Source organism: Homarus americanus, unplaced genomic scaffold (genome assembly GCF_018991925.1).
Source record: "Homarus americanus isolate GMGI-L3 unplaced genomic scaffold, GMGI_Hamer_2.0 scaffold14655, whole genome shotgun sequence".
Lineage (NCBI taxonomy): Eukaryota > Metazoa > Arthropoda > Malacostraca > Decapoda > Nephropidae > Homarus > Homarus americanus.
In genome coordinates this window covers 628,822-654,909 of record NW_024743793.1, presented here as the reverse complement: position 1 = coordinate 654,909, position 26,088 = coordinate 628,822, and the positions used below count along the sequence as shown (strand labels likewise).

The following is a 26,088-nucleotide window of genomic DNA, read 5'->3' as shown; positions in this document are numbered from 1 at the left end:
CTTTATGATGGTATGAAAAAACAAGTAATATAGAAGAGGTTAGGTTAGGAAAGATAAAGGTTAACATAGGAAAAATAAAGAATAGGTTAAAAAACGAAAAATTTTGTGGAACACTTACGGTAGTAGAAGAGATGGGTCGGCATACGGGGATGGAGGCTGGTTCCGAGGCAGAGGGCAGATTACTGGCCCTCAGGTGAATCACCATTACTAGGTGAATCAACATCACTGTCACTTACAGTTGTCAGGGCTTCCCTGACAAATCCCTCAAAGTCAACTTCACTTTCACTATCACTGGCTTGGGCTGGCTGTGGTGGGTTGCGGGCGAAGAACTCGGTTATGCTTTGCTGACGGCTGGTGTTGATGTTGTCGTGATACACCTTGATGTACGGCTCCATAGCCTGCACCAGTCGGGTATGGAAGACTTCATAGCGTTCATCGTCATTGTCGCGGGAAAGGACGGACTTAATTTTTTCTGTAAACTCTATGGCACACTTAATATCACTATGACTTAAACTAGGTTCTTCGGAGAATGATTCACCTTCTTCCTCCTCTTCACTGGCGTGTTCTTCTTCCAACATCTCGTCGGCAGTCACTTCAGGATCTTTGATCACCTCCAGGATGTCTTCGTTGGTGGTCTCGGAGAAGCCTTCAGCTGTAATATTGAGCGCAGCTTCTCTGGCAAGGTCCACTGCTACTGCAACAGTCTGAACCTGACCAGTCACAGGTTCACTCCTCCTCTCACCTGGTATGCCATGCAACACATGTCTCCATGCGTGACGAATCGTAGCAATAGTCAGCAGATCCCATGCCTCCACCAAGAAGTCTACAGCTTGTTTAACGTTAAACTTCTTCCAAAATTGTTTGACGAGAAGTTCTTGAGTCACCGCCTCTTGTTCCTTGTCCTCGTCGCTTTTGCTCTCGCTGTCGGTGTCACCCAGCTTACGCAACTCATCCTTGGTGTTGGTAGAGTCGTTCAGGAGCTTGAACTTCTTTGCAGAGTACGCAGCTTTCACATTGCAGATCAACTCCTGGTCCATGGGCTGGATTAATGACATAGTGTTGGGAGGAAGGAAGACCACTTTTACGTTGGGGTGACGATCCATAAGTAGGGGCGAGTGTCCAGGTGCGTTGTCAAGGAGCAACAAAATATTGAATGGAACATTCTGTTGCTCGCAGAATTTCTGCACGTCAGGAACAAAACAGTTGTCAAACCAGAAGAGGGACAGAGAAGAGGACATCCACGCCTTACGTGCGGTTAGCCAGTGGACATTAAGCTTGTTCATGTCCATATTCTTGTAGGCGTGCGGCTTGCGGGCTTTGTGAATCACCGATAACTTTGGTTTACAGGTACCGGAGGCATTGGTGGTAAACAGGACGGTGATGCGTTCCTTCTGCAACTTCCGACCCCTTACCTTGCTAGCAGACTGGACAACGAAGGTCTTGGAAGGTAACTTTTTCCAGAAAAGACCAGATTCGTCCATGTTAAACACCTGGTCGTCACTGTACTGTCCTTCCTCCATAATCTCACGTAAAAACGGAGGAAAATCTCTAGCCGCCACACGGTCAGCACTCGCTTCCTCACCACCAATGTTGATGTTGGTGATCTTGTTCCTCTTCTTAAACCTATGCAGCCAACCAGAGGAAGCATTGAAGGGTTTGGGCTCTGCAATTCCCAGTTTACGTGTCACTGCTGCGTATAGCTCACGTGCGTACTCCTGCACTGAGCGCGTGTCCACCGCCATGTTGCGTCGCGCCTGACGCACCAAATAACTCACCAGCAAATTTTCCACTTTTGCCAGCACCCTGTTCTGGCAATACCTGATAGATGAAGCACCTGCAGACTTTGTGATTTTCATGTGCTCTTTGATCTTGGCTGCATCCTTCTTGATCGTACGAATCGTAGATTCGTTGACGCCATGCTGGCGCGCGAGATCAACTTGCCGTCTTCCTTTCTCCAAATCTTGAACAATTTGGTACTTCACCTCGTAGCTTAATGAACGTCGTGTCTTCTTTGGCTTAGTGCCGCTGGGTCCAGGTAAGGAAAGGTCTCTCTCTGGGGGCGATGGTGGTCCGGCGGAAGCCATTTTACGGAACAATGGATGCGCGTTAACACGGGGTGGCCTTGAGGGATGAAACTGCCGCGGCTAGGTCAAGCGTCGTCTCTCCTCCCTCCCTCCCTCCCCGGGGTGGTCACGTCATAATACTTTAAGCCAATTACAGCTAGCAGCAGAGGGGGGTAGGGATGCATGGCCAATCACAGTCCGATACGTCATATGACGTCAGTGATAACGCAACAAAGACACACTGCGCAACCTTACCGCGCGGCTTGCCCAAGCGGAGGGAGGAGGAGGGAGAGGCGAGGAGCACAGGCAGGCAGGCGGGCGGGTGGCGCGTGGGCAAAATCTAAAAATAGCATCTCGAGCCGGACACTCACCGCGTATATGTGGAAAAAATCCGTGTTAAGTGAAAGTTCAGCTCTGGCAAGGCACCGCGTATATGCGAAAACGTGCTAAGTGAAACCGCGTTAGGCGGGGTAATACTGTATACTGTACTGCATCTGTGTTGTACAGTGTATGGAAATATTAATTGGGGAAGAGAATGAATTAATTACTGTATATTTAAAGTACTGTAATACCAAGTGCTTATTCTGTATGGTTATTGTACACACAGAAGGCACTTATTCCTTGATAAAAGATTATCTAAGTACAGTATATAATGTAAAGTACAGTAATATGAAGCTTCAAGAGGGTCATAATAGCAATGGAGTTAAATAATACAGAATTTTTCTTAGTAATGTGAAAATTTTATGTGGAAATTATATTAAGCACTTTGAAGATAAAATATTGAACATGGGCATACAGTAAGCTTACTTACAGTACAGAACATCAAATCATCTTCAAACATATTGGACTGAGTATAGCAAGGAAAGATTCAAATGCAAAGTATAAAGTGTACCAAAATTTGGAAAGCATATACTGTTGCTACACATATATTTAAAGTAGGTTGGTTAGAGAGATGTATTGGGTTAAGTTGAAGAGAGATGCATTTGAGAGTTGAGTTGTAATGGAGGAATTTAATAGCCGGAAGGTGAGCGCAGTTTATGGTTGGTTGGGCTGAGCCTCAAGTAGGATGGGGAGAAAGTTTATTAATTTTAGTGTGAGATAAGATGACAGAGACTGAAGAATAAGATATGTCTAGACATTCCATCCACACAGATTGGAAAAGTTAAGGTTATGACTGGGCTGGATAATATAAAAAGTGAGAAATAAATAAACAAGATATATAAAAAAAAACACAACAAAATAAAAACTCTTAGAAACAACATATGACAGGAAAAGGTGAAGAGGGGGAGTTTTTAGTTAGGTGAAATTACATGACACAGAGAACACAGTAGCTGCCTGACTGGCTAGAAAGTTGACTAGGGGTGAAGAGGCAAAGTAAGTAAGTAAGCAAGGAAGCAAATATGGGGACAGAACCTTTAAGGGCAATTTAAAACCAGAATGGACTGAAGAGTTAATACATCACAGTTATTGATGTGTAAAATTTAGGTGCATCAACTAATAGGATAACTAAACACAGCACAAGTCTTAATAAGTCTTTAAGATGGTATAAAGTCACTCCATTCTTGAAGACTTAATATAAGGACAATGAGGACTAGGATGGGAAGAAAATTTTTTTAACATTGATGGGGTTTTGGTGAACAGTGAGATGGTTCTGGCGTAGAATGGGGATGAAAACCAGTGAAAGTATGATCCGGATATATTTAACATCAGGGTGTAAATACAGTAGAAGTAAAACACCGAAGGCTGAGAGTACTACTGTTTATTATGAAAAGAACCAGAGTCGTACAAACACTTGTACATTAATAAATTTAATTCTGTAGGATGAAGTTTATATATAAATTGATATCTCCGTTAGCCGGAATAATTGGTGCAGAGCACTTCCGGGAATGAGAGATTTCCGGGTAACGAGACGACTCTCGTAGTCGGAAAAAAATCTCTCGTCCCCGGAATTTTCCAGGAAATGGAAAAATGTTCTCGGAAGTTCCAGAAATTGCTCATTACATCGTCTCTCAAACCCGAAAAAGAACTCCCCCATCCCCGGAAATTTCCGGGTAACGGAAAAATTGTCTCGGGATTTCCAGAAAATGCGCCTGATTTTCATCTCTCAAACCCGGAAAAAAACTCCCCCATCCCCGGAATTTTCCGGGAAAAATTTCTCGGAATTTTTCAGAAAATCGTTCCCAAAGCCAGAATTTTCTGAAAATTTCCGACTTTGGGAACGATTTTCCTAGAAAATTTAAATTCCGGCTATTGGAGAGTTCCGGGTTTGAGGGATTCCGGCTAAAGGAGATATTACTGTACAGTATATATATTAATGAATCGAGTCTTATTCTCAAGACACCTTGATGACATGAAATACTGTATACGTAATTGCATTTTTGACCATGATTGCACGAAGCACTCACAAATATCTCATGTTGAATGTGGGCATCATAAATTTGTTTTGGTCTAATTCACAAGTTATTACTTCACCTTACTTTTTCAGTGGTGAGCGGTCAGTATCTATAACACACTAGAATGTTCAGAACAAAGTACTGTATACTTCACAGATGAGTAATGTAAGGCATTTAAAATGTGGGAGGAATTGATTTTACTGTACAGTGCTGTACTATAAATTAAAACATCATTCTATAAGCACTGTTCCTCACTAAGTCCTTGATGCAGCTGGACCTGATATGGTCAACATGCAAAAGAATGGCTTGTTGACTGAAGTTTACACTGCAAAAGCAATAGCAATCCACAATGATTTGTGATTAAATGTATTATACAGTACATGTATATCCAAATTGTAGACTGACTGGTCTAAGACGCTCATGGAAACACTACTATGGGGGTTATGTAGGATGTATATCCTCTACACACTGTTAGTTTAATGTATACTGTACAGGCAATGTACTGTATTGGTGTGAGGGACAATCTCCCCATTCATATAATTTAGAACTTAACAAGTTGGATCAATCTCACATTTTCCTTTTGTCTAAATGCGCGAACTAACAGTCCAGCGAGTGCATTTTTACACCGGTTAAGATTTTTTTGACTTCTGGAGTATGTCAAATCCAGTTTAAACTTCATAATACTGTACTACTGAGCTTTATTCACATTATCATGAATCTCATGATACTCATAGCTATTAGTAAAGAAAAAAATTCCAATAACCAGTACAAAATCTTTTTCAATACCCTGCAAACCCCCATTTTGTTCATTATTCCCTCAGTGTGGCTCAAAATATGATGGGGAAACATGCTACAACAAAGCAATTGACTAACTCTTGGCCATTCTTATTTCAGTCAACTCTTTTTTTTTTTTTTTTTTTTTTTGCATGCTAGCTCAGGCATTCTCAATCTTCTCCCCATATTTATAGTTCTACTTGCCAGCCAGTGGTGACAAGTGAACTGTTGTGATAGGAAAAGCAGCATGCAAAATTTTCTGCATTTGTTTAATATGTTTCTTAGCAACTGTGGGTAACTTAAATATTTGAGAAGCTATGTAAGAGTATGGTCATTCCCATAAAGCAGAAATTGTTTAATTTCAATAACATAACTTTAATATTTAGTCATTTGTTCCTCAATGCATCGTCGCTTCAGAGGTTCTCACGATGTATACTGTACAGTATACTGATAAGTACAGTGGGGTATGCTATAACGAATCTAATTGGTTCTAGAACCTTGTTCGTTATAGCATTCGTTCGTTATAGGATTAATCCGTTCCAGGCCCCCAAATACAACCACTTAACACTGAAAAATATAATATAAAATTGTAAAAATTGTAAAAAAGTGCATAAATATGCATCTAAACCCCTGAAATAAAGAATATCGTTAATACTTGTAGTACAGAAACAATAAATTAGTAAAAAAGAAAAAAATTTTTTTTAATAATGTTCGTTGTAGGAGTTTCGTTCGTTATAGCATTCTCAATTTTATAGGTAAAACCGTTCGTTATAGGAATATTCGTAGTAGGATCCGTTCGTTATAGCATACCCCACTGACTCTTATCTCTCTTTGTCTTTTTCAATCATATTAAGGTAATAAAGTATTTTAAGTAGATACTGTAGATAATTCAGACGACACTGACACACTAATTATGTGACCTTATTGCGTTAGTAACAGGGCTTCAAAGGCTGCAGACTTTAGCATAATATAATTTTCTTTGAGTTTCAAAGCAGTATTGAAGTGTTTCTCACAAGGTTTTTCAGAAGCTTAATTTTGTTTGGTCTCCAAGATAGACCAAAAACTACCAATTGATTGAAAATGTCCGATGGGAGGGCCACCAAACTGGTGCTAGAACTGATGCACCTCACTTACCAAGAAAGATTAGAATGTCTTCATTTGCTTGGTTCGTACTACAGATGGACAAGGGCTAATTTATCAAATGTTAATGAGCACCTCTAACAAATGTTAGCTGAGTTAGCTGATGGCTGCCCCATTAGAAGTCACAGCCCCAGGTTATATAAGTCATCAGTACAGAAAACTGTTAAGAGCTAACTTCTTTGGAGTAAGAGTTGTGAAATCTTGGAATAACCTGTCAGAGAATATAGTGACATTACCAAGTGTAAGCTCCTTAAGACAACAATTTGATGGACACTGGAATATGTTTAGGTACATTCAAGAGTCCACAAATGTCCAGTACGTACTTGCCAACAGCATGTAAGAGAGAACAGGTCGATTGCCCAACCGGCTAGTAAGTTGACTAGTTGAGAAGAGGATAAAGTAAATTAGACTACATTTTCAGTGATGTTAGCTTAACACAAAAATAAAATACTTGTACATAAAAGAAATACTGTACACGAAACAACTAGATTCTAATATTTCGGTAATACCACACACCACAGAGGCTTCAGCCCTCCACAATGTTATGAATATCATTGTCTAATCACTTATATGCAGTGTACAGTAGTGTTCCAAAGGAGGGGGGTCAACAGACCCTGAGTATAACCCCCCTACCCTCCTCTGGCCTAGATAAGCAAACATAAGTACGTAGAGTAACAGGGTTGTGAAGACCACATACTGTACCTCTGTGTATGTGTGAATATAATCATGTAAAGGTGATTATATACATTGGTACAGGTATATAATTTGCTATATACTGTACTGTAGCTAAACTATATACCCAAGAAATACCCAGGGCAGTCTTTGTCTGAGAATATACAGGGCAGTAACAGTGACATGACCGACCGCCCAAGAGGCTAACGAGCCAATACCTGTACCAATGTATATTATCACCTTTACATGATTATATTCACACATACACAGAGGTACAGTATGTGGTGTTCACAACCCAGTTACTCTACTTATGTTTGCTTATCTAGATTTTGCCAAGGCTTTTGACAGTGTACCTCATGAAAGGCTGAAAATCAAACTGGAAGGGTACGGAATTCGGGGAAATGTCCTAGCATGGATACAAGACTTTCTACATGACTGCAAACAGTGTGTGGTGATTAATGGCACGACATTGTCATCCGTACCTGTCACAAGTGGGGTACCACAGGGCAGTGTATTGGGCCCGCTGTTGTTTGTTTGTTTCATAAATGACATGCCTGACGTTGTACACTCCTCCATACAAATGTTTGCCGATGACGCTAAGTTATTTCGGGAAACTAAGAACCAAGCAGACTGTGAAGAGCTGCAGAAGGACCTCTGTGGGCTTCAGGAATGGTTGAAGGAATGTCTGCTGAGATTCAATGTCACGAAGTGTAAGAGGATGCACCTGGGGCATACCAACGGTAAGGAGGCGTATCATATGTCCCAACGGGATGAAGAAACTGCACTAGTTGGGACTGTATGTGAGAAGGGCCTAGGTGTGTATATTGACAATGAGTTGAAGTTCTCTGGCCATTGCGAGAAGAAGGTAAACCAGTCAAATAAATTACTGGGTCTTATAAGAAGGTCGTTCAGATATCTAGACAGTACGTCCCTCGTAACGAACTTTAAGAGTGAAGTGCTTCCCCATCTGGAGTACTGTCACCCCGTCTGGTCCCCGAGATATGCTAGGGACTGTCAGTTGGTTGAAAATGTTCAAAGGAGGGCCACCAGACTGGTGCCTGTACTTCGGCACCTCAGCTACCCTGAGAGATTGGAGCGCCTGAACTTGCCTAGCTTATATTACAGACGGGCAAGGGGTGACCTAGTTGAGGTGTATAAGCATCTCAGGGGGCACTACTCAGTCGAGTGTCCTTCCTTGGAGCTGGCGGATGCTCGCCCCACAAGGGGTCACAGCTCAAGATTGAAGAAGCTGCAAGTCCAGAAAACTGTGAGGGCAAACTTTTTCGGAGTGAGGGTTGTAAACTCTTGGAACAATCTACCAGAGAGTGTTGTAACGGCAGAGTGTGATCTCTTTCAAGACAAGACTTGACCAACACTGGAGCGGGTTCAGGTACATTCAGGAGTCGGTGCATGCCCAGTATTTGCCAACAGTGCGTGACAGAGACGTGACCAATCGCCCGGGTGGCTAACGAGCTGACCTTTTGGTGAACAGGATAAATGAAAAGGAAAAGTAATCAGAGACGTGACCGATCGCCTAAGCGGGTAACGAGCCGATTAGTGGCGAAGAGGATAAAACTAAAACTAAAACTAAAGAGGATAAAAGTAAAATGAAAAAGGTTGGTTCAAGACAGGGTAAATTAAACAACCATTTTGGGGTCATTCTAATAAGCCGAGAACAGTCAGAAGTATGAAATCTGAGGGTGTGTTCCTGGATGTACTAATTATTACTTTAATATTATAAGTTTAAATTTTTCTATAAATATAATTTTGTTGTTGGAGATTACGAAGACTGGTTTATCATTAATTTGTGACAGTATGTACAGCTAACATAAATAAAAAGGTATCTCCACATTGTGAGCATTTCTGACTCAGACGTGGGACTATTGAGATGTACAGTACTGTATTGTACTGTATTCAGATTTCTTCTTTCTGTCAGTTAGCCATAACATGCATGTGTGAGGTATCAATGAGGCTTCACACAGCCTCCACACTTTGCATAACAACAAACTCAAAATGTCAACCATGAGTTCTTGCTTTCTGACACTTTGGTTTACTTACTTTTAACTTATGAACAAGATTGGGGGCAATCCCGGTCTCACTTAGACTGCTAAATTTTGATGGGCGAAGCTGAGATGGAGAGACATATGCAAGTGATAAGGTGACTGAAAATTTTATAAAATAAAAAAGGTGAAAATGATGACTACTGAATAGTCTTTATGTGAGGAAAATTATGGAGGTGATGGAATTTTGAATAAAGCAAAAGAGATAAATATTAGTAGTAAAACACACATGCTGTATTATTGGTAATACTCTACAATACAGTATACGTACTATACTGTACTGTACAGTACAGTATAGTATATGGAAATAAGAATCAAGTGTGTAATACAGTACAACAAATATGCACAATCAAATATTGCATGTGCACATAAAAGAGAGTACTGTACAGCACAGGAAGTGCAACACTGAAGAATATTAGATTATCATTTATGTACAGAAAGAATCAAAGATCTATTAGTCCAACTATTGTAAGAGCCACATAAGCTTGGGGTTGATCCCCTTGTGTTATGATGTCAAGTTACAGAGTTGTGCCAGAGTACAGATAAAGCAGGAATATAATGTATGAAGCTTAAGATCAAGAGGCATTTCCTAGCAGATCTGAGGAGGTCCATCTGTGCCCTGCAACCTTCCAGCTCAACAGGCTAAATCTATTTCCCACTAAACTTATGACTTCTTTAAGGTATTGAAACGTTACAAGACACCGTGGAACTCCCCATACCCACTATAGTTTCCCATGATTGTGTGTATCATCACATAACTTCAATTTATAAAGATATTGATAAATATTGAGCAAAAAGCAGTTGTGAAACATCTTAAGTTCCAAATATTTAAAAAGCTTTTGTATTTATTTCCTACAATAAGAGTCACCTACCTTGCCAACCAGTTGTCTGAAGAACTCTGACTGCCTCTTCATTCTTGTAGACCTTCTGATTGATTTCTTAATCTTATTAGGGACATTCTTCTTCAGTGCCTTCTGGAGGAAATTGAGGAGCAAAAACCAGTAGCCAAGAGCTAACATGATCCATACTACAATGCATAATTTGTAGAAGTCCTGGTACTGGACGTCCTCATTGTAACCTGGTTGGGGAGAGGAGAGGATGAAGGATTAAGATGGATACACAGACAGAGAGATAGTTGAATAGATATTTATTTATTCAGTAAAATCGTCATGGAAGTTTACAATTGGTTCAGCATGTATAAAGACAATGTAGACATATATATATATATATATATATATATATATATATATATATATATATATATATATATATATATATATATATATATATATATATATATATATATATATATATATATACACACACACACACACACAGTACAGGTATATCCTTTTCACTGCCAAAATAGCAGAATTGCCATTTAAATTGAGACTCAACCACCTAAATCACAAAACAAGGAATCCTCTTCGTATGAGAATACTGTACTGTACTGTACAATATTTGTCTGTTTGTTGATGAATTGTGGATTCAGAGGATCTAATGAGCTTAATAAATGCTTGTATCTAATACTGGTTTATGTTTTTACAGGTTCAAGCTTCATTTCGAGGTGAGTACACATTGTGTCAGTTTTACAGATGTAAGATATTACAGTACAGTATATAATTAGGTGCAGTTTTGAAATGCAGTGCTGTACTGTAAGCACATCAAAAGATATAAATAGTTCATGAGATTGAAAATCCACAAATACAAAATTCAATGTTAATTTGAATTAAAATACAGTATATAAATTAAGTTAATAAACATACTGGGATTATAGTATTCATCATTTTACATAGTATTTTTTTTTTTTTTTATTCCTGAACCTTGCTTTATCTGGGAGCATATTTTATTTTATATATTTTTTATTGCATGTATCTTATTAACACTGCTGACCCTTCAGTATCGGAAACCTCGCGGTGGTAACGTCAGATACAGTACTAAGATAAATCAAGGCTTGTAACTATGTTTGGTTTAATGTTACGTTAGGTTAGGTTACAATGTCCAAATGTCCAGATTTATTCAGAAGTATAACTAACACTTAAATTGTGGTTTATGGAGGAAGTGCAGTGGTTGTTTTTCAGATGGAGGTAAAGTTCATGTGTTTTAGTACAATTTAATATACCGGTATATATTATAACACCGTGTCCATCTGCTGCTATAATTTCATGCAATCTGGTGGGCATGGAATCTACCAGATTGCTGCAGATGTTCGGCCTCCTCCTTATTCCCTCCCACACATTATGTGTGTGTCTCCTCACTGCCTCACTCTTTTTCTCCTCAACATCCCATTCAACAACCATATGCGCCCATAGATTTTCTATTGGATTACATCGGCTCCTTTAGGGGGCCAGTCTAATAGAATAATCTGCGGGTGCGCCTCAAACCAACGTTTGACTGCCTGACTTGTATGTATTGGACTGCGGTCTTGCACCATACATATAGGCTGTGGGTCTGGGATGGCATATGAGTTGCTGGGAGGATGGTTAGCAGTCCTGTTGAACTGGCAGGTAGACAAAATAGAAAACTCACAGCCAAACTGTAAGAAAACCCATGGACAATGAGACATTAGTAAAATATACTAGGTCATTTTAGCGCATGCACACACATTATATACAGACCTATTGGTCCTTGCGAGGCTGTTTGGTTATGCTATGCAAACTACTTTGCTAGGGTGAGGGAAAGTGTGCACAGTATGTACAGGTATATATATATATATATATATTATATATATATATATATATATATATATATATATATATATATATATATATATATATATATATATATATATATATATATATAGTAGAAGTCCAAAAATCTGGACTGCTTGGGGATTGGGTTGGTCCGGATTTTCGGATTTTCCGGATTCTCAGGCAGTACTTTTAAAATTCAAATTTAAAGAGAAATAAAGAAGAGATGAACAGGTACATTTTGATAGTTTATTCATTAGCAAATATAGCATGCTTCATTTATCAAAACGAGCAGTTTTAAGGAAAAAGCTGTAAATTCTAGAATTTTATTCTTTGCCTCTTTTATATCATAAATTGTAGACTTTCCAATGTCTTATGTTTCCATTCGAACAGTATTGCTCACACCATGTTCTAGTTTCTTAATTATTTCAAGTTTGTCACTCAGTTTCAACGTGTTCTTCTTTCTCTTCACACAAAGAAGTTTATCTACTTTAGGAGCCATTGTTATGGGCTTGTACAGTACATGTACTCTGTAAATGAAAAGAGTAGGACTCCAAATTACATACGTTGTCACAGTTTGATTGCTCGTTTTAAAGTGGTGACCGCATATATATATATATATATATATATATATATATATATATATATATATATATATATATATATATATATATATATATATATATATATATATATATATATATATATATATATATATATATATACTGTATATATATTATTACATATATTTAAATCTCAACAAATGCAAGGATGTTGCCCCGTGAGAGTTACCGTGGGCCTCCATGTGCCCAGGTGGGTGTTCAAAGTATTACACTATAAGTGTGTCAAATGAGGAGTGACTGATCCACATGTAATTTAAGGTTTTTGAAATATTTACTTTTACTTTTATCCTCTTCGCCACTGATCGGCTTGTTAGCCGCTTGGGTGATCGGTCACGTCTCTGATTACTTTTCCTTTTCATTTATGTAGTTAAATTAAACACGGTTTTTCATATAGTTACGAGAATGAAGGGAAATAAAAGATATAGATGGGGTGTGGTGGAATCATCGTGGTCTGGCCACAAGCGCTGTAAACGTTGTGTGGATTCACTGGGTGGTTTGGAAGTGTTTATTTCCATTCATACTTTCATAACTACAACCTATGGTAATTTATCTTCGTGTTCATATATAATGAAGATAATGCAGAGTATAAAATGCCATATACAATATTTATACATAATATCATCTATACAGCCGTACTATGACTGTGTGTGTTGCCTCGTGATAGTTAGAGTGGGCCCCCGTCCAGAAAGGACACTGTACTAACCTCCAGCACCGACCCAGGTGGGCTAGAGAATATGGTTTCTGAGTGTATAATACTGTATATGAAGGTCAGTCATAATAGGAGGAAGAAAAGAATAATAACAAAGATGTCCTGAAGACAAGGAACAAGTAGAAGGTACAAAAGTGAAGCAATTGAAGATTATGAAGAAAGCTGAAGAAAAGAAAAAGATGAAGCAGAAGTTAAAGGTGGTGCAGAAAAAGTGTGATTGACTCAAGTACATCACATAACACAAACGTACCTGCAATTAGGTCTCCGAAGCCAATAGTGCTGAGAGTAATGAAGGTAAAGTAGAGGGAGTCCTCGTAGCTCCAGTCCTCCAGCTTGGACAGCACAACAGATGGCAGGAACATGAACACGATGAAGCCCACACTCAAGTACACTAAGGTGATGCCGTACAGCAGCGCCTTCTGGTGTCTTTGGTGACGCTTCTGTAAGGGTACAAGGTCTCTGAATGACTTGCTATCATACAGTACTGGCTATTGAGCGATACGGTGACTGATAGGAGTATAGAATTATCTGTAAGTGTTTGCTTCTGGGCACTGAATTATACAGTATATACAGTACAGTATAGGAATTTAAAAGTGTGGTTCTTTCAGAGTGTCATCCCACATGGATGCTTGTCATTGTCTGTTTTATATAATTTTTGACATCCTACTTAGATGCTTAGGTTAGGTTAGATTAAATCACGAAACATCAATTTGAGAATTGTCAGTGGCATGCAGTGTCTCTCAGAGTTGGAGGATAAGGAAAGAAAACGTACCTTGGCAGTGGTGTAGAGCTTGAGCATGCGGTTGGAGAGCATCTCTGAGGACTTAGCAAGGAGAATGCAGGTGAGGGGTACACCCACCATGGAATACAGCACACAGAACCTCCTGCCCACCCGTGACACAGGGCAAATGTGGCCATAACCTAGAAACAAAAACATAATTTATTCTTCACATACACTGTGTACTGTATATTGGGATCTTTTTGGTTTGATGAACTGCAATATTTTGTAATAAAAACACGTTAATCTGATGTAGTTTTAAATTTTAATTTCGGAAATATCTTCTTTTTTTCGAAATTTGGAGAAAGTACAAATATATATATATATATATATATATATATATATATATATATATATATATATATATATATATATATATATATATATATACATACATATATATATACATATATACATATATATATATATATATATATATATATATATATATATATATATATATATATATATATATATATATATATATATATATATATATATATATATATATATATGTTGATAACCACAAGAAAACACAAAGTTCCCAAGCGCTTTCATGTAATTCACATCTTCAGGGGTGAGTACAGACCTAACCAGTCTGTACTCACCCACAGTGTGAATACACAACACTGGGCTGTGTTTTCTTTCTTTCCTTGATTATCATGTTACCTAAATCACATTGATTTACTTATATATATATATATATATATATATATATATATATACATATATATATATATATATATATATATATATATGTATGTATATATATATATATATATATATATATATATTTCATTAATGACACGCAGACTTCTACATACAATCGCTTTTACTCAACCCCGCCAGATTCGAACCCCACGGCAGTTAGCGTTCCCCCGGTCACAGTCATAGGCTTGTGTGCCGTGGGACAGTCTCTGGCAGGTTGAGGCTAATGATATATGTATATATATATATATATATATATATATATATATATATATATATATATATATATATATATATATATATATATATATCGATAAAATCACACGGGAAAATGGAAACAACGGAGTACCTTAGCTTTCGTCTTTATTGAAGACATTGTAGTGGAATTCTCCCCTACAAACGCTGTTTGTCGCTGCCTAGCCGACCCCACCAATTCCCCAGTGTATGCCTCGTGGTCTAGGTCAACCAGCGCCGCCATACACCACGGAGCGGGGGTCAACTGCTAAACCACGCCTACCCCCGCTATTTAAGACCTGACCTCGTGGTGATCTGTCTCTCTCTTTCTACCAACACCAACCAGCCAGCAACACCTCCGCCTGCCTGGCGGTCCTAACACCTCCGCCTGCCTGGCGGTCCTCTCTCCCGCTGGCGAGCATGGCGACCCACAAGCTGTCCTTCTCTGAGCGTCCTCACCAACCAGCTCTCTCTACATCACGCTTGTAACCATGCTGCCTTCCCAGCACCAAGCTGCATTGTACATCCAATACAACATGTATATAGAGAGCACATTGTGAGTTTCCTTTCTCCAACCCATCTTGAGTGTGAACCAAACATCTGAACCCCACAACATCTTCAGTTGCCTCTGAAGATGTCTTGAATAAAGACGAAAGCTAAGGTACTCCGTTGTTTCCATTTTCCCGTGTGATTTTATCAAGATCCACGTTTTCATTTGGATTTATAAAATATATATATATATATATATATATATATATATATATATATATATATATATATATATATATATATATATATATATATATATATATATACATACACACACACACCTTTGGTTTGTTGCCTGATTCACCTTCTTCTCACAATGGCCTGAGAACTTAAGTTCCTTGTCGACACACACACACCCAGGTCCTTTTCACATTTGATCTCAATTAATGCAGTTCCTTCGTCCTGTTGGGATATGTGATACGTCTCCTAACCGTTGGTGCCATTTCTTCGACCATTCTTGAAGCTCATAGAGATCTTTCTGTAGCTCTTCGCAGTTTGTTTGGTTCTTAATTTCTCTAAATAATTTGGCATCGTCTACAAACATTTGTATGGAGGAGTGTATAGCTTCAGGCACATCATTTATGAAGCAAACAAACACCTATGGGCCCACTACACTGTCCTGTAGTACCCCGCTTGTCACAGGTACACATGACGATTTCGTATCATTAATCACCCCACACTGTCTGCGGTCATGCAAAAAGTCTCCAATCCACTCTAGGACATTTCCCAGAATCCCGTACCCTTCCAATTTAATTCTCAGCCTTTCATGGAGTACGCTGTCGAAAGCCTTGGCAAAATCTAGGTACAATACATATTATCGATATTTCTGCCCTGTTCTTTAAAACGATTCAGTGAGAAATGAGTGAGAAAATGAATTTACAATGACTTTGCAATAAACCTGTCATCCCAAGAAGAGGTGGTACACTTTTTTCAACCATAGAAGATTATTCCAGAAAACAGGATGCGCTGCATAAAACACCAAATGGATTTGACGTTTTTAGCTGGCAGAATAATATGGCGATGCCAAAAAAAAACCCCATGTAAGAAGGATCAAAACTCTCTAAAAACAATAATTATGCTTATATATTGTTGGTTCAAGGAGTACACAAGCATCATATTTTACGAAGATGAATTGTTCATTATGTGGTGGACTATGACAATTATTTGAGGGAGGTATGTAACCTAGATCAGAACTTATCAAGAAATTTGCCAAGGAGGGGTGGGGCAACTTTGAACTAAACATAGCGAAGTATTGTTGAAATACGAGATACAGTAATTTTCTGTACATTCATGATGAGCTTACCGTTCAATTAAAGATGATCAACTAGCTACTGCTAGTTAGTGATGCTATTATTTTTGGAATAATTTATTAGCTTAAGGGGGTGGGGCGTGATCGCACCCACCACCCCACTTCGGTACGCCTATGATGCAAGTTAGCTTAACTTAACCTATTTTTTTTTTTTACATTTTCATCCTAACGTAATGAAACCTAACCTAACTTCTCCATTTTAATAATCAGCAACTTAAGCTAATCTAATCTAGCCTATCATTTTGTAATTTCAGCAGCGTAACATTGTGTAGCGTAGCATAACCTAACATGTTTCGGTACTTTCTACTATTTTATCCAAGAAAATATATATATATTTTTGAAATCAGAACGTAAAGCTATGCCAGACTAATGTATTTTTATTTATTAAATTTGCAGTTCAAGCTGAAAAGACCCGTATGTTATGGTGATGGACGCTTCTGCACTGTGGCATCACACTGTACTGTAGTAACCAAGATTTCCAAATACATTATGAGCCAGGGAAATAACCGTTTTTTTTCTGCTGGTGAAACCCAAGTGCAACACTAACTTATTGCATTAGCATCATCTGTGTTCGGATACTTGTATACTACTTCAGTCCCTGCATACAATGAATTGATTTCGAGTAAGATAAATTTAGGCCTACTATACTTTATCCGTTTTGCCACTGATAGGCCTGTTAGCCACTTGGGCAGTCGATCACGTCTGTTACGAATTGTTAGCAAGTATTGTACTGTACACGACATGCACTGGCTCCAGAATGTATCGGTACCAGTGCTAGTGTTGATGAAGTCAGATCTTGAATAAACTCACACTTTAACTTCTAAAGGATGATGACTTAATAGTCTTGGGTACTGTTACTTAATTCCTTGACATTGATCTTACCATTTTGAACACAATTAATTATTTCTCCAGATGGCGGAGTTAGTGTACTCTAAGAAAATAATTTTGAACTTGTTAGAAACTGCGACTTAAGCTGTAACACGCAATTAAAGTTTGAAACCAGATCCTCAGTAAATTTTAAGAGGTTTTACTCACAGGTGAATAAAAAAAAAAAAAACGTATCTACTCCAATACTGTAGTTACAGTTCATAATCTTTGTAAACTCGACATCAATTTGACTCATCTTTTCACCGCCTTGAATATGAACCAGTTAGATGCAGGTTCATATCTCAAGCTAATTAAATGAATGGATGTATGAAGCTTTGAGACTGAATCTTGTGTTTGGACAGAACAAAAAATAAATAGCAGCTACCTGGGGTGAGTCGGGTGCAGGGGAAATCCCGCGGTTTCTCCACACAAAACGACTATACGGGTGAGTGTTAACATGACGTAAATAATTCATTCATTTATATGTAATTATTATTTTATGATATAGATTATAAACAGACGCGAAACATTTATTAATATTAATGTATATCATAGTGTAAGTATCTTTTAACAGCTTTTTTATTTTTAACCTTGACCTTAATTACCTAATGGCTACCCAATGGAGGGAAGGTCAGTGGCCTGTGTAGAATCCTTCCATTGTTCTTGATAATTTTGTCGAGAGCTATTTTGAAGCCCAATACTGTGTGAACAAGTATTTCCTTATACTGTATTCGTTCTGTTCGATAGCTTGGTGAGCTTGTAGCTATGCTCCCTCGTGAGGGTGGTGGGTGACCTCACAAAGAAATGTCCCGGTTTACGTTTTCCATCCCTTTCAGGAATTTGAATGTTTAAATTAGATCTCTCCCTAGTGTGCCTTGTCTGAAGGGCTGTCGGGATGACATAGTTCCGGAATCATCTTAGTCCCTTGAGTTACACCTTTTTTACCGATGTTAGATCTTTCTGGAACTAGGGTTTCTATGATTTTACAGTATACAGTAATCCAGACTGGGACATGTACTTAAAATTTGTATAGTTGAAAGAGTATTTTCATATTTTTGTATTCGAAGATACGCTTTATAATTCCCCAAATCTCGATATGTTTTTCTCACTGGTGGGTCCAGTTGTTACGCCCACCCTTTAAGTGAATCATCTACCACAACGTCTGGATCGTTCTCGACAGTATCCAGTAAAGTGCTATTAACAGAACAGTTGTGGTTAGGGTTGTATCCTTCGTGTACGGTCTTGCATTTCGTAATGTTAAAGAGCATTTGCTAGTCGCGAGACCATTTGAACAGCTCCTGCAGGTCTTTCTATGAAGTGTTGCATTGATTCGTCTGTCTGACTCCTCCCAGTTAATTCTCTGTAGTTTGTCTCTCATGAGCCGGCGGCAATCTCCATGGTTGAAGTATTCCTCCTCAACTACCTTCTCTCGACTACCAGTATGTAGTGGTCGCTGGTTGGAGTTAGTGTCTCCTCGACCTGGACCTCTTCCACCATAGCCTCTCCAGTGAAGACTAAATCTAGAATGCTGTCTCTCCTCGTGGGTTCCGACACGTGTTGTTTGTGTGAGGAATGAGTCATGTATAAGATCAAGGAATTATCTCCCTCGGCTTGTGTGTTAAGATTCATCCAGTCTATTGTCTCATGATTAAAGTCTCCCATGATGAGGTCTTGTGCTATGGATGATGTCTGGATGACTGTGGAGATCTGCTACTTCCTCCCCCAAGGCTGAATCAGCCCTATAGCACACACACCTACTGTTAACTTGCTTGTGTTTTGAACTGTCACTTCACACCAAATAGACCCGGATGATCCCATTTAGTTTAGCTCGTCATTGTGAGGTGCTCCTTGACAGTACACCACCGAGGCTGATCATCTGGTACATAATACTCACAATGAGACACACCTCCAGGACTCACTAATACCAATCACGTCTGGTTGGCCCGGGTCTCTATGCTGTCCTCTTTGAAGACTGTCATACTAGAGCAGTTGTTCTCTCTGGGTTAAATATGGGTTATCCTTAGTTGCATCGGCTCAATGTGTGCTGTTGTTTGTATACCTGTTGTGTCATGTTGAACCAAGCTGAACATCCATGGTGATTTTACTGAATATCTATCTATCTATCTATCTGTTATAAACCAACGAACGAACTTGATGGCTTGCTTACTTGTTTACTTATTCAATGTGTTGTATTATTTACAAGTGTGACCTTAGTGAACTGGTGACTTATGCATTGTAGTACGTTTAATATTTTGTAATTTTCAACATGGAGGGAGTTTTTCAAAGTGTGTGTGTGTGTGTACGTACGCGGACCCTACGTATAGTGTCTGCGCGTGCGTATTTAGGGTCTGTGATTGATAGATATCTATATAGAATAACAGATATATAGATAGATAGACCGATAAAAGTTATATTGATAGATAGATAGATAGATAGATAGATAGATAGATAGAATCACTCACCTATGGTAGTCACAACGGTCATGGTGAAGTAGATAGCGTCGACAAATGTCCACGTGTGAGTCTCAGTGACTTCGGCGATTATCCTGAGGCTCTCCTGGCATTCCTCTTCCACCCGCGCCTGCCAGTCATCGCCCATTCCTGCCCTCTGCTGTCCAAAAGGGGGAGAATGGGTTAGTCTTGTACAATAATCCCCCCCTCCCCTCCCTTCCATCCTCGAGGTCTGTTCCCTCTCCCCCCTCCCCCTTTCCTCTCTCATCTATCCTCTCGTTTTATCCAATTTTTCTTTCACTCTCCCATCCTGGCAATGGGAGAAAGGGAGGGGGGGGGGGTTGCCTAATCTACATCACTACGTGAGATCGACAAAATGTTTTCTCGTGATTAATAAAGTACAACATGTTTTTGAAGTAGTGTATAATCGGACTGCATCATAGGGTATAACAGGTTTAAATATACAGGCTGAAATGTTACAAGTGAATGTTTTTAAAATCTATTAAAATTACGACACGGGAATATAATGTAATAATGTATTTTAATGTCTATAAGGTATATTTTTTGTTAATGGGGATACTGTATAAAGATGAGTTGTCTAAAATTTTATAAATTAAGGATATGACGTCAGATATTCTACTTTACAGTAAATTGTAGAACATGTGTTTTACAGATACGATGGGAAGGTGAAGTGCCATAATTATACAGTGCTGTAATATGATACATGCAGCGAGTGTAAATTTTGTAAAAAGAAAAAAATACGATGACTGCCAGACGTTGCTTTGATAATTTGCACTCTAAATTTTGTTTTTATTAGCTGTATAAACAAGACTTACCTGTGCTTATTATGAAAAACTCGATCTCTTAACTAATATATTGTGTTGGCTACAGTGGTATGCATTTTTCACGGACCGGCGCGCGGCGGTGGCAGGTAACAAGCGTGTCTGACAGTATGGGGTTCATTCCCCTGCCCAAGACAGATTTGAGAGTGTTATTCAATGTGGCACTACCAAATATGGCAGGTTTCCTCCGAGTGTTCCGGTTTCCTCCTGTACTAACACTGGACAGTAAAGGTCATAACAAAATAATAAAGAACAAACCAACAGCTGATAAGTGATGAAGTGATAAAAAATTATTTTACTGTATGGTGAATTAAGTTTATGAACACATCTCTAATCTAGCCTAACCTAACCTTTCGGGAATTCTGTTATAGGTATACAGAAGTATACAAAAAACAAAACACATTATTGTAGATATGAGATATCCAGTGCCCTACCATGTGTGTGTGTACAAACGATGATGTGTATGTCTGTACATAGAAACCTTAGTATGTCTATTCTGTTATTTTTTTGTTTGTATACCTACATTTTTTCGTCTACATGTCTGTCTTTTCAGCCTTTTTGTCTTTTACAGCTTTTGTTTTTGTTGTATGTCTGTGTCTGTCTTCCCGTTTTCCTAACTTACCTGAAAAGCAGTCGACAACGGAGAAAGTGTGGAAGTAGTGTCGTGCTCTTCGGGCTCTGTGCCGTTAGCCAGCAGACCAAACGCTAAACAAAACAAATAAAATAAACAAACTCAAAATAAAAGAACATAAAAAGCGACAACAAAAGTACAACATAAAAATACTGTACTAGGAAAAAAGAGGTAAAATTATCTAAAAACAAAATTATTTCTGCGTTAAACCATATCTAAGTCATGCCACAAAAGATTTATCTCTATAGAAAATGATGTGCTGTTTAAACAACAAAAACACAAAAATAATAAACACTGAAGAATAAATTGCAAGAAAGTTAAAATAACTTGCTAAAAACTATAACAAAAATATAAAAAATTACAAGTACAGTGCAAGTTACAGCAAATAAAAGCATGGCATAAAACTATAGCCACAAACTACTATAAATTACAATAGAAATAATAAAAAATCACTACGTTATAGAGACAAGATAAAGGGATGAACCTCGCAGAGCAACCCAACAGTAATTACCAGCATATATTACTTATAACCCAAGGGATGAATGTTTTCTCTTATTGGTAAATTTATGGGCGAATGCTGTGAATTTTTAGGTATTTTTTGTGAGGAAACTATACGCGTATAATTATTTATACATTATCAATAATAATAAAAAATATCAATGATAATTATTAACGTTGAAGGGAGCATGTGAAGAATCTCCACTTTAGCTTATTTCTCCTAAAGATTAATTACCCTAATGCTATGGGGGGCGGGGGGGGGGGGTGGTTAATCTTTATGTAAAATAAGCTGGGGTAGAAATTCCTCAGGTGATCCATTTTAAATATATTTCTTCGTTTCGTTTGGATATATAGATATAGCTACTAATGAAATAATATATGTACTTTAGCTGTAAATACAACTGAGGCAATATTTTGCAAAAAGAATACAAAAAAGTTGACTTGCTCTTCGGAGGAGCTTACTATTAGGCTCCTCGTATAAACTACAAACATGAACGATAATAATCTACAATTTGCTTAACTACTGAGAAGCAGAAATAAAAAACAAACACTCATGACGTGTGACGAAGGACGAGTGAGTATCTTAAGTATCTTACTGTGGTTTAAGATAGGGTGAGGACACAGGTCAAGCAGGTGACTCTTCAACACTTGCAGCTCCTCCACCACCTCGCCCGCCGCCACCAACTCTGATGAGGGAGAAAATTTATTACAATGGAGACTTAAATTGGTGGAACCAAAATCTGAAAAACGTATACAACGACCTGTGAGGAAGGCGGAATAGACCAGTATTAAAATTGGAAACAAAAAAACTCGAGCTCTGAAAATGTATACAGCGATTTATTCACAGGAATTTGCATGGTTATACTGATAGTTGGCTGAGTCGACAATGAAAATGGATTGAGAACAGTTTAAGCCAATGATATGACTTTAAACTGCGGACTGGTGCGTCAATGGTCATAACAAATGGATAGCCTACTCAGAACCCCACAAAGAATTCTGAGCGAAAATAAGTAAATGTACGAATTATCCCATTTAACGTAAACCATAACTTTGTATTCGTAAAATATGTTTTGTTCTCGTGTTTTTTTAATTTATTAATGAGATTTTGGTTTACTATGATTCTGAATTCAATGGTGATATATTACAATTAATTATGGCTTTGTTGAAGATGTTTTTAACTGTTTTGATTGTAATCCGTTAAAGAAAGGTCCTCCGCTGTGCTCAAAGAGAGAGAGAGAGAGAGATCTAACATTTAATTGTTGATGACTAGCATGTGTACTAATCAGGAACTCGCTCTTAAAAACATTTAGTTATTAAATCTCAGCATTACATTATTATAACAACATTACAGTATAGTGTTGGTGTGAATTATAAACAAACTAAGTGATGCAGAAAGCACGGGAACGGAGAGAGAGGCCAAGTGACAAAAGCAGAGCGTGTTGCAGATATACTCGGGCTGCCCCAGGCTAAATGTTCACTTCCTCCACTCTCACCAGCCCACACCAATAACGCTTCACACACATTCGTAGATTTTCCTAAAAGTTTCATCTCCGGATATTCTTGTCAAGGGCATATTATGCCAGCCCATCCTTATTACCAACCCACCCACTTTGTAAAAAAAAAAAAAGGTAAATAAAATGAAAGAAACAAAAAGTACATACAACTTTTGTATCATAAAAATAACTAAATAAATAAATAAATAAAAGTCGGGACGATGCGTAAAAACATTATTACTGTAATTACCAAAATAAAATACACAGAAACATAAGAAAATTGAATCACTTCTGAATAAACACAAATAAATACCACTAGATAATTGTAATGTTTAGGAAAATTTCTTAACTTAATCTTACATCATGAACATCTTACTCTTCAACGATGTAAAAAAAAAATCCTCGTGTTATTTGTTGCTTGTTAAATTGTTATTATGAACTTCATTGTCCAGTGTCATTCATGTGTGGTTGTTTGGTGATGAAAAGAAAATTACGCTTCACTCTTTGACATTGAGAGGAGGGGGGGGGGTCAGTTATGGGAACATCCTCACGTAGACACTGAGGTGGATTAGTGTTGGCTGCCTGGATGAGTGGTGATGGGGTATGTGTGTGTGTGGGGCGGGGGGTGGGGGGGGGAGTTGGCGGAGGATCATGACAATGCCAGTTGGATCTGGTACAGCAGTTGGTCAATACTGGTAAAGATGTTGCACGTGTTTGGAGTTATAAGTTGTAATAAGGTCCTGCACACACACAAAACAACAACATCCATGCAATATACACACAACTCCCCCAATTTACAACATCCGTTCTTACCCTCAGCCTGTACTAAGTTTTGCCAATTTTCATAATTTAACTTTGGGGGAAAAAATCTGAAAGCTTAAAAGTGCCACAGTTGTTAGGAGACTTTCGCTCAGTCATATGACGTCATAGCTACCGATGTATTCATTGGTTGCTTCACATGACGTCATAGCTAGGGATACAGTCATTGGCTGCTTCACATGATGTCATAGCTACGTATGCACACATTGGTTGCCTCACATGACGTTATAGCTACAGATGTAGTCATTGGCTGCCTCATATGACGTCATATTACAGATGCACTCATTGGGTATCTCATATGACGTCATAGATAGTAATACACATACTGACTGGCCGGCAGGGCTGTCGGAATTTCCGACTCTTGTTTATCGAACACGCTGATTGGTTCAAATCCGGTACTTCGTCTGTTAATCGGTAAATTGATGACGTAGGCGGTAAGCCGCGACGTCACTACTCCGACTCGGTAAATTACCGACTTTAGGAAATATGCTGTTTCATGGCAAAAATACCTTATAGAATACACAGAAATAAATAGTAGATGTATTTAATTACCTTACCTACATTTTACTAGCGATATTTTAGCAGAATTATATTCTGCTGAGTCACACACGAAGCGATATCGGTACAATGTTACAATGTGTAAAATAGGGTCATGTATATATTTCTTGTGCTTAGTTTTGCTTCTAAATGTTTATATATATATATATATATATATATATATATATATATATATATATATATATATATATATATATATATATATATATATGTATGTATTTTTTTATGTATTGCCAAAATAAAATTGTTGGAATGTTTTGGTTATTTTTGTATTAAGTATTATCGAAAAGTAATACAAATTGCAATTGATAAAATACAAATCTAATGTGATCTCATATAACACTCTGAATGGTGTATAATACAGTGTTTATTATTCAGAAATTTATAAAACTAATGACAGGAACAATGACATTCACTGAGTATGAGGACTACTCTACTGTGTCTGGGGTCTTCGTTGCCCCTCACCACACATTACTGTATCTGGGGTCTTCGTTGCCCCTCACCACACATTACTGTATCTGGGGTCTTCGTTGCCCCTCACCACACATTACTGTATCTGGGGTCTTCGTATGCCCCTCACCACACACTGTATCTGTCTTCGTTGCCCCTCACCACACATTACTGTATCTGGGGTCTTCGTTGCCCCTCACCACACATTACTGTATCTGGGGTCTTCGTTGCCCCTCACCACACATTACTGTATCTGGGGTCTTCGTTGCCCCTCACCACACATTACTGTATCTGGGATCTTCGTTACCCCTCACCACACATTATATTATAGAAAATAGTAATATTACGTCATGTTCTCGCAACCAATCACAACGGGAGCAGTTGAACCAATCAGCGTGTTCGGTAAACAAGAGTCGGAAATCCCGTCAGCCCTGCTGGCCGGTCCCCATGACATCACAGCTAAAGTTGCTGCGAGGAGTAGAGGCTGATAGAACACATAGTAACATGCTCAGTATAGATTCCGATTTCACATTTGAATTTTAAAACATTATTAAGAAAGTATATATTGGATTCTCATATTAGTATATCGTGTGGATAATAAGACACCAAAAAAAGAGGTTTGACTACTTTAAATTATGACTCGTTGTTTGGAAAGTAATGGTTCGGCGGGGGGGTCGTAGTTGTTTTAGACCTGACTGGCCGACACCTGGGCGCTGGGGGCACAATACGTCACCGTGGCACTAATTGAGGTTCTGGAAGGTTCCATCATACGCTGTTA

The 26,088-nt window shown here is 38.3% G+C and overlaps 1 protein-coding gene across 4 annotated transcripts in view; it reads right to left on the bottom strand.

Annotated features, from left to right (window-relative positions):
* LOC121877530 overlaps positions 1-26,088 on the bottom strand; it is a 152,038-nt gene that overhangs the window by 4,237 nt on the left and 121,713 nt on the right. For 2 of the 4 annotated variants that reach the window (XM_042383297.1, XM_042383296.1), the window contains exons 3-9: positions 22,587-22,676; positions 21,484-21,566; positions 20,032-20,179; positions 13,897-14,045; positions 13,375-13,564; positions 9,975-10,180; positions 9,101-9,169 (exon numbers count right to left, since the gene is read on the bottom strand). In XM_042383297.1, the coding sequence (XP_042239231.1) occupies positions 9,101-9,169; positions 9,975-10,180; positions 13,375-13,564; positions 13,897-14,045; positions 20,032-20,179; positions 21,484-21,566; positions 22,587-22,676 (935 nt within the window). The remainder of the gene's footprint in view (positions 1-9,100; positions 9,170-9,974; positions 10,181-13,374; positions 13,565-13,896; positions 14,046-20,031; positions 20,180-21,483; positions 21,567-22,586; positions 22,677-26,088) is intronic. The other 2 variants (XM_042383298.1, XM_042383299.1) reach the window with 2 other exon arrangements.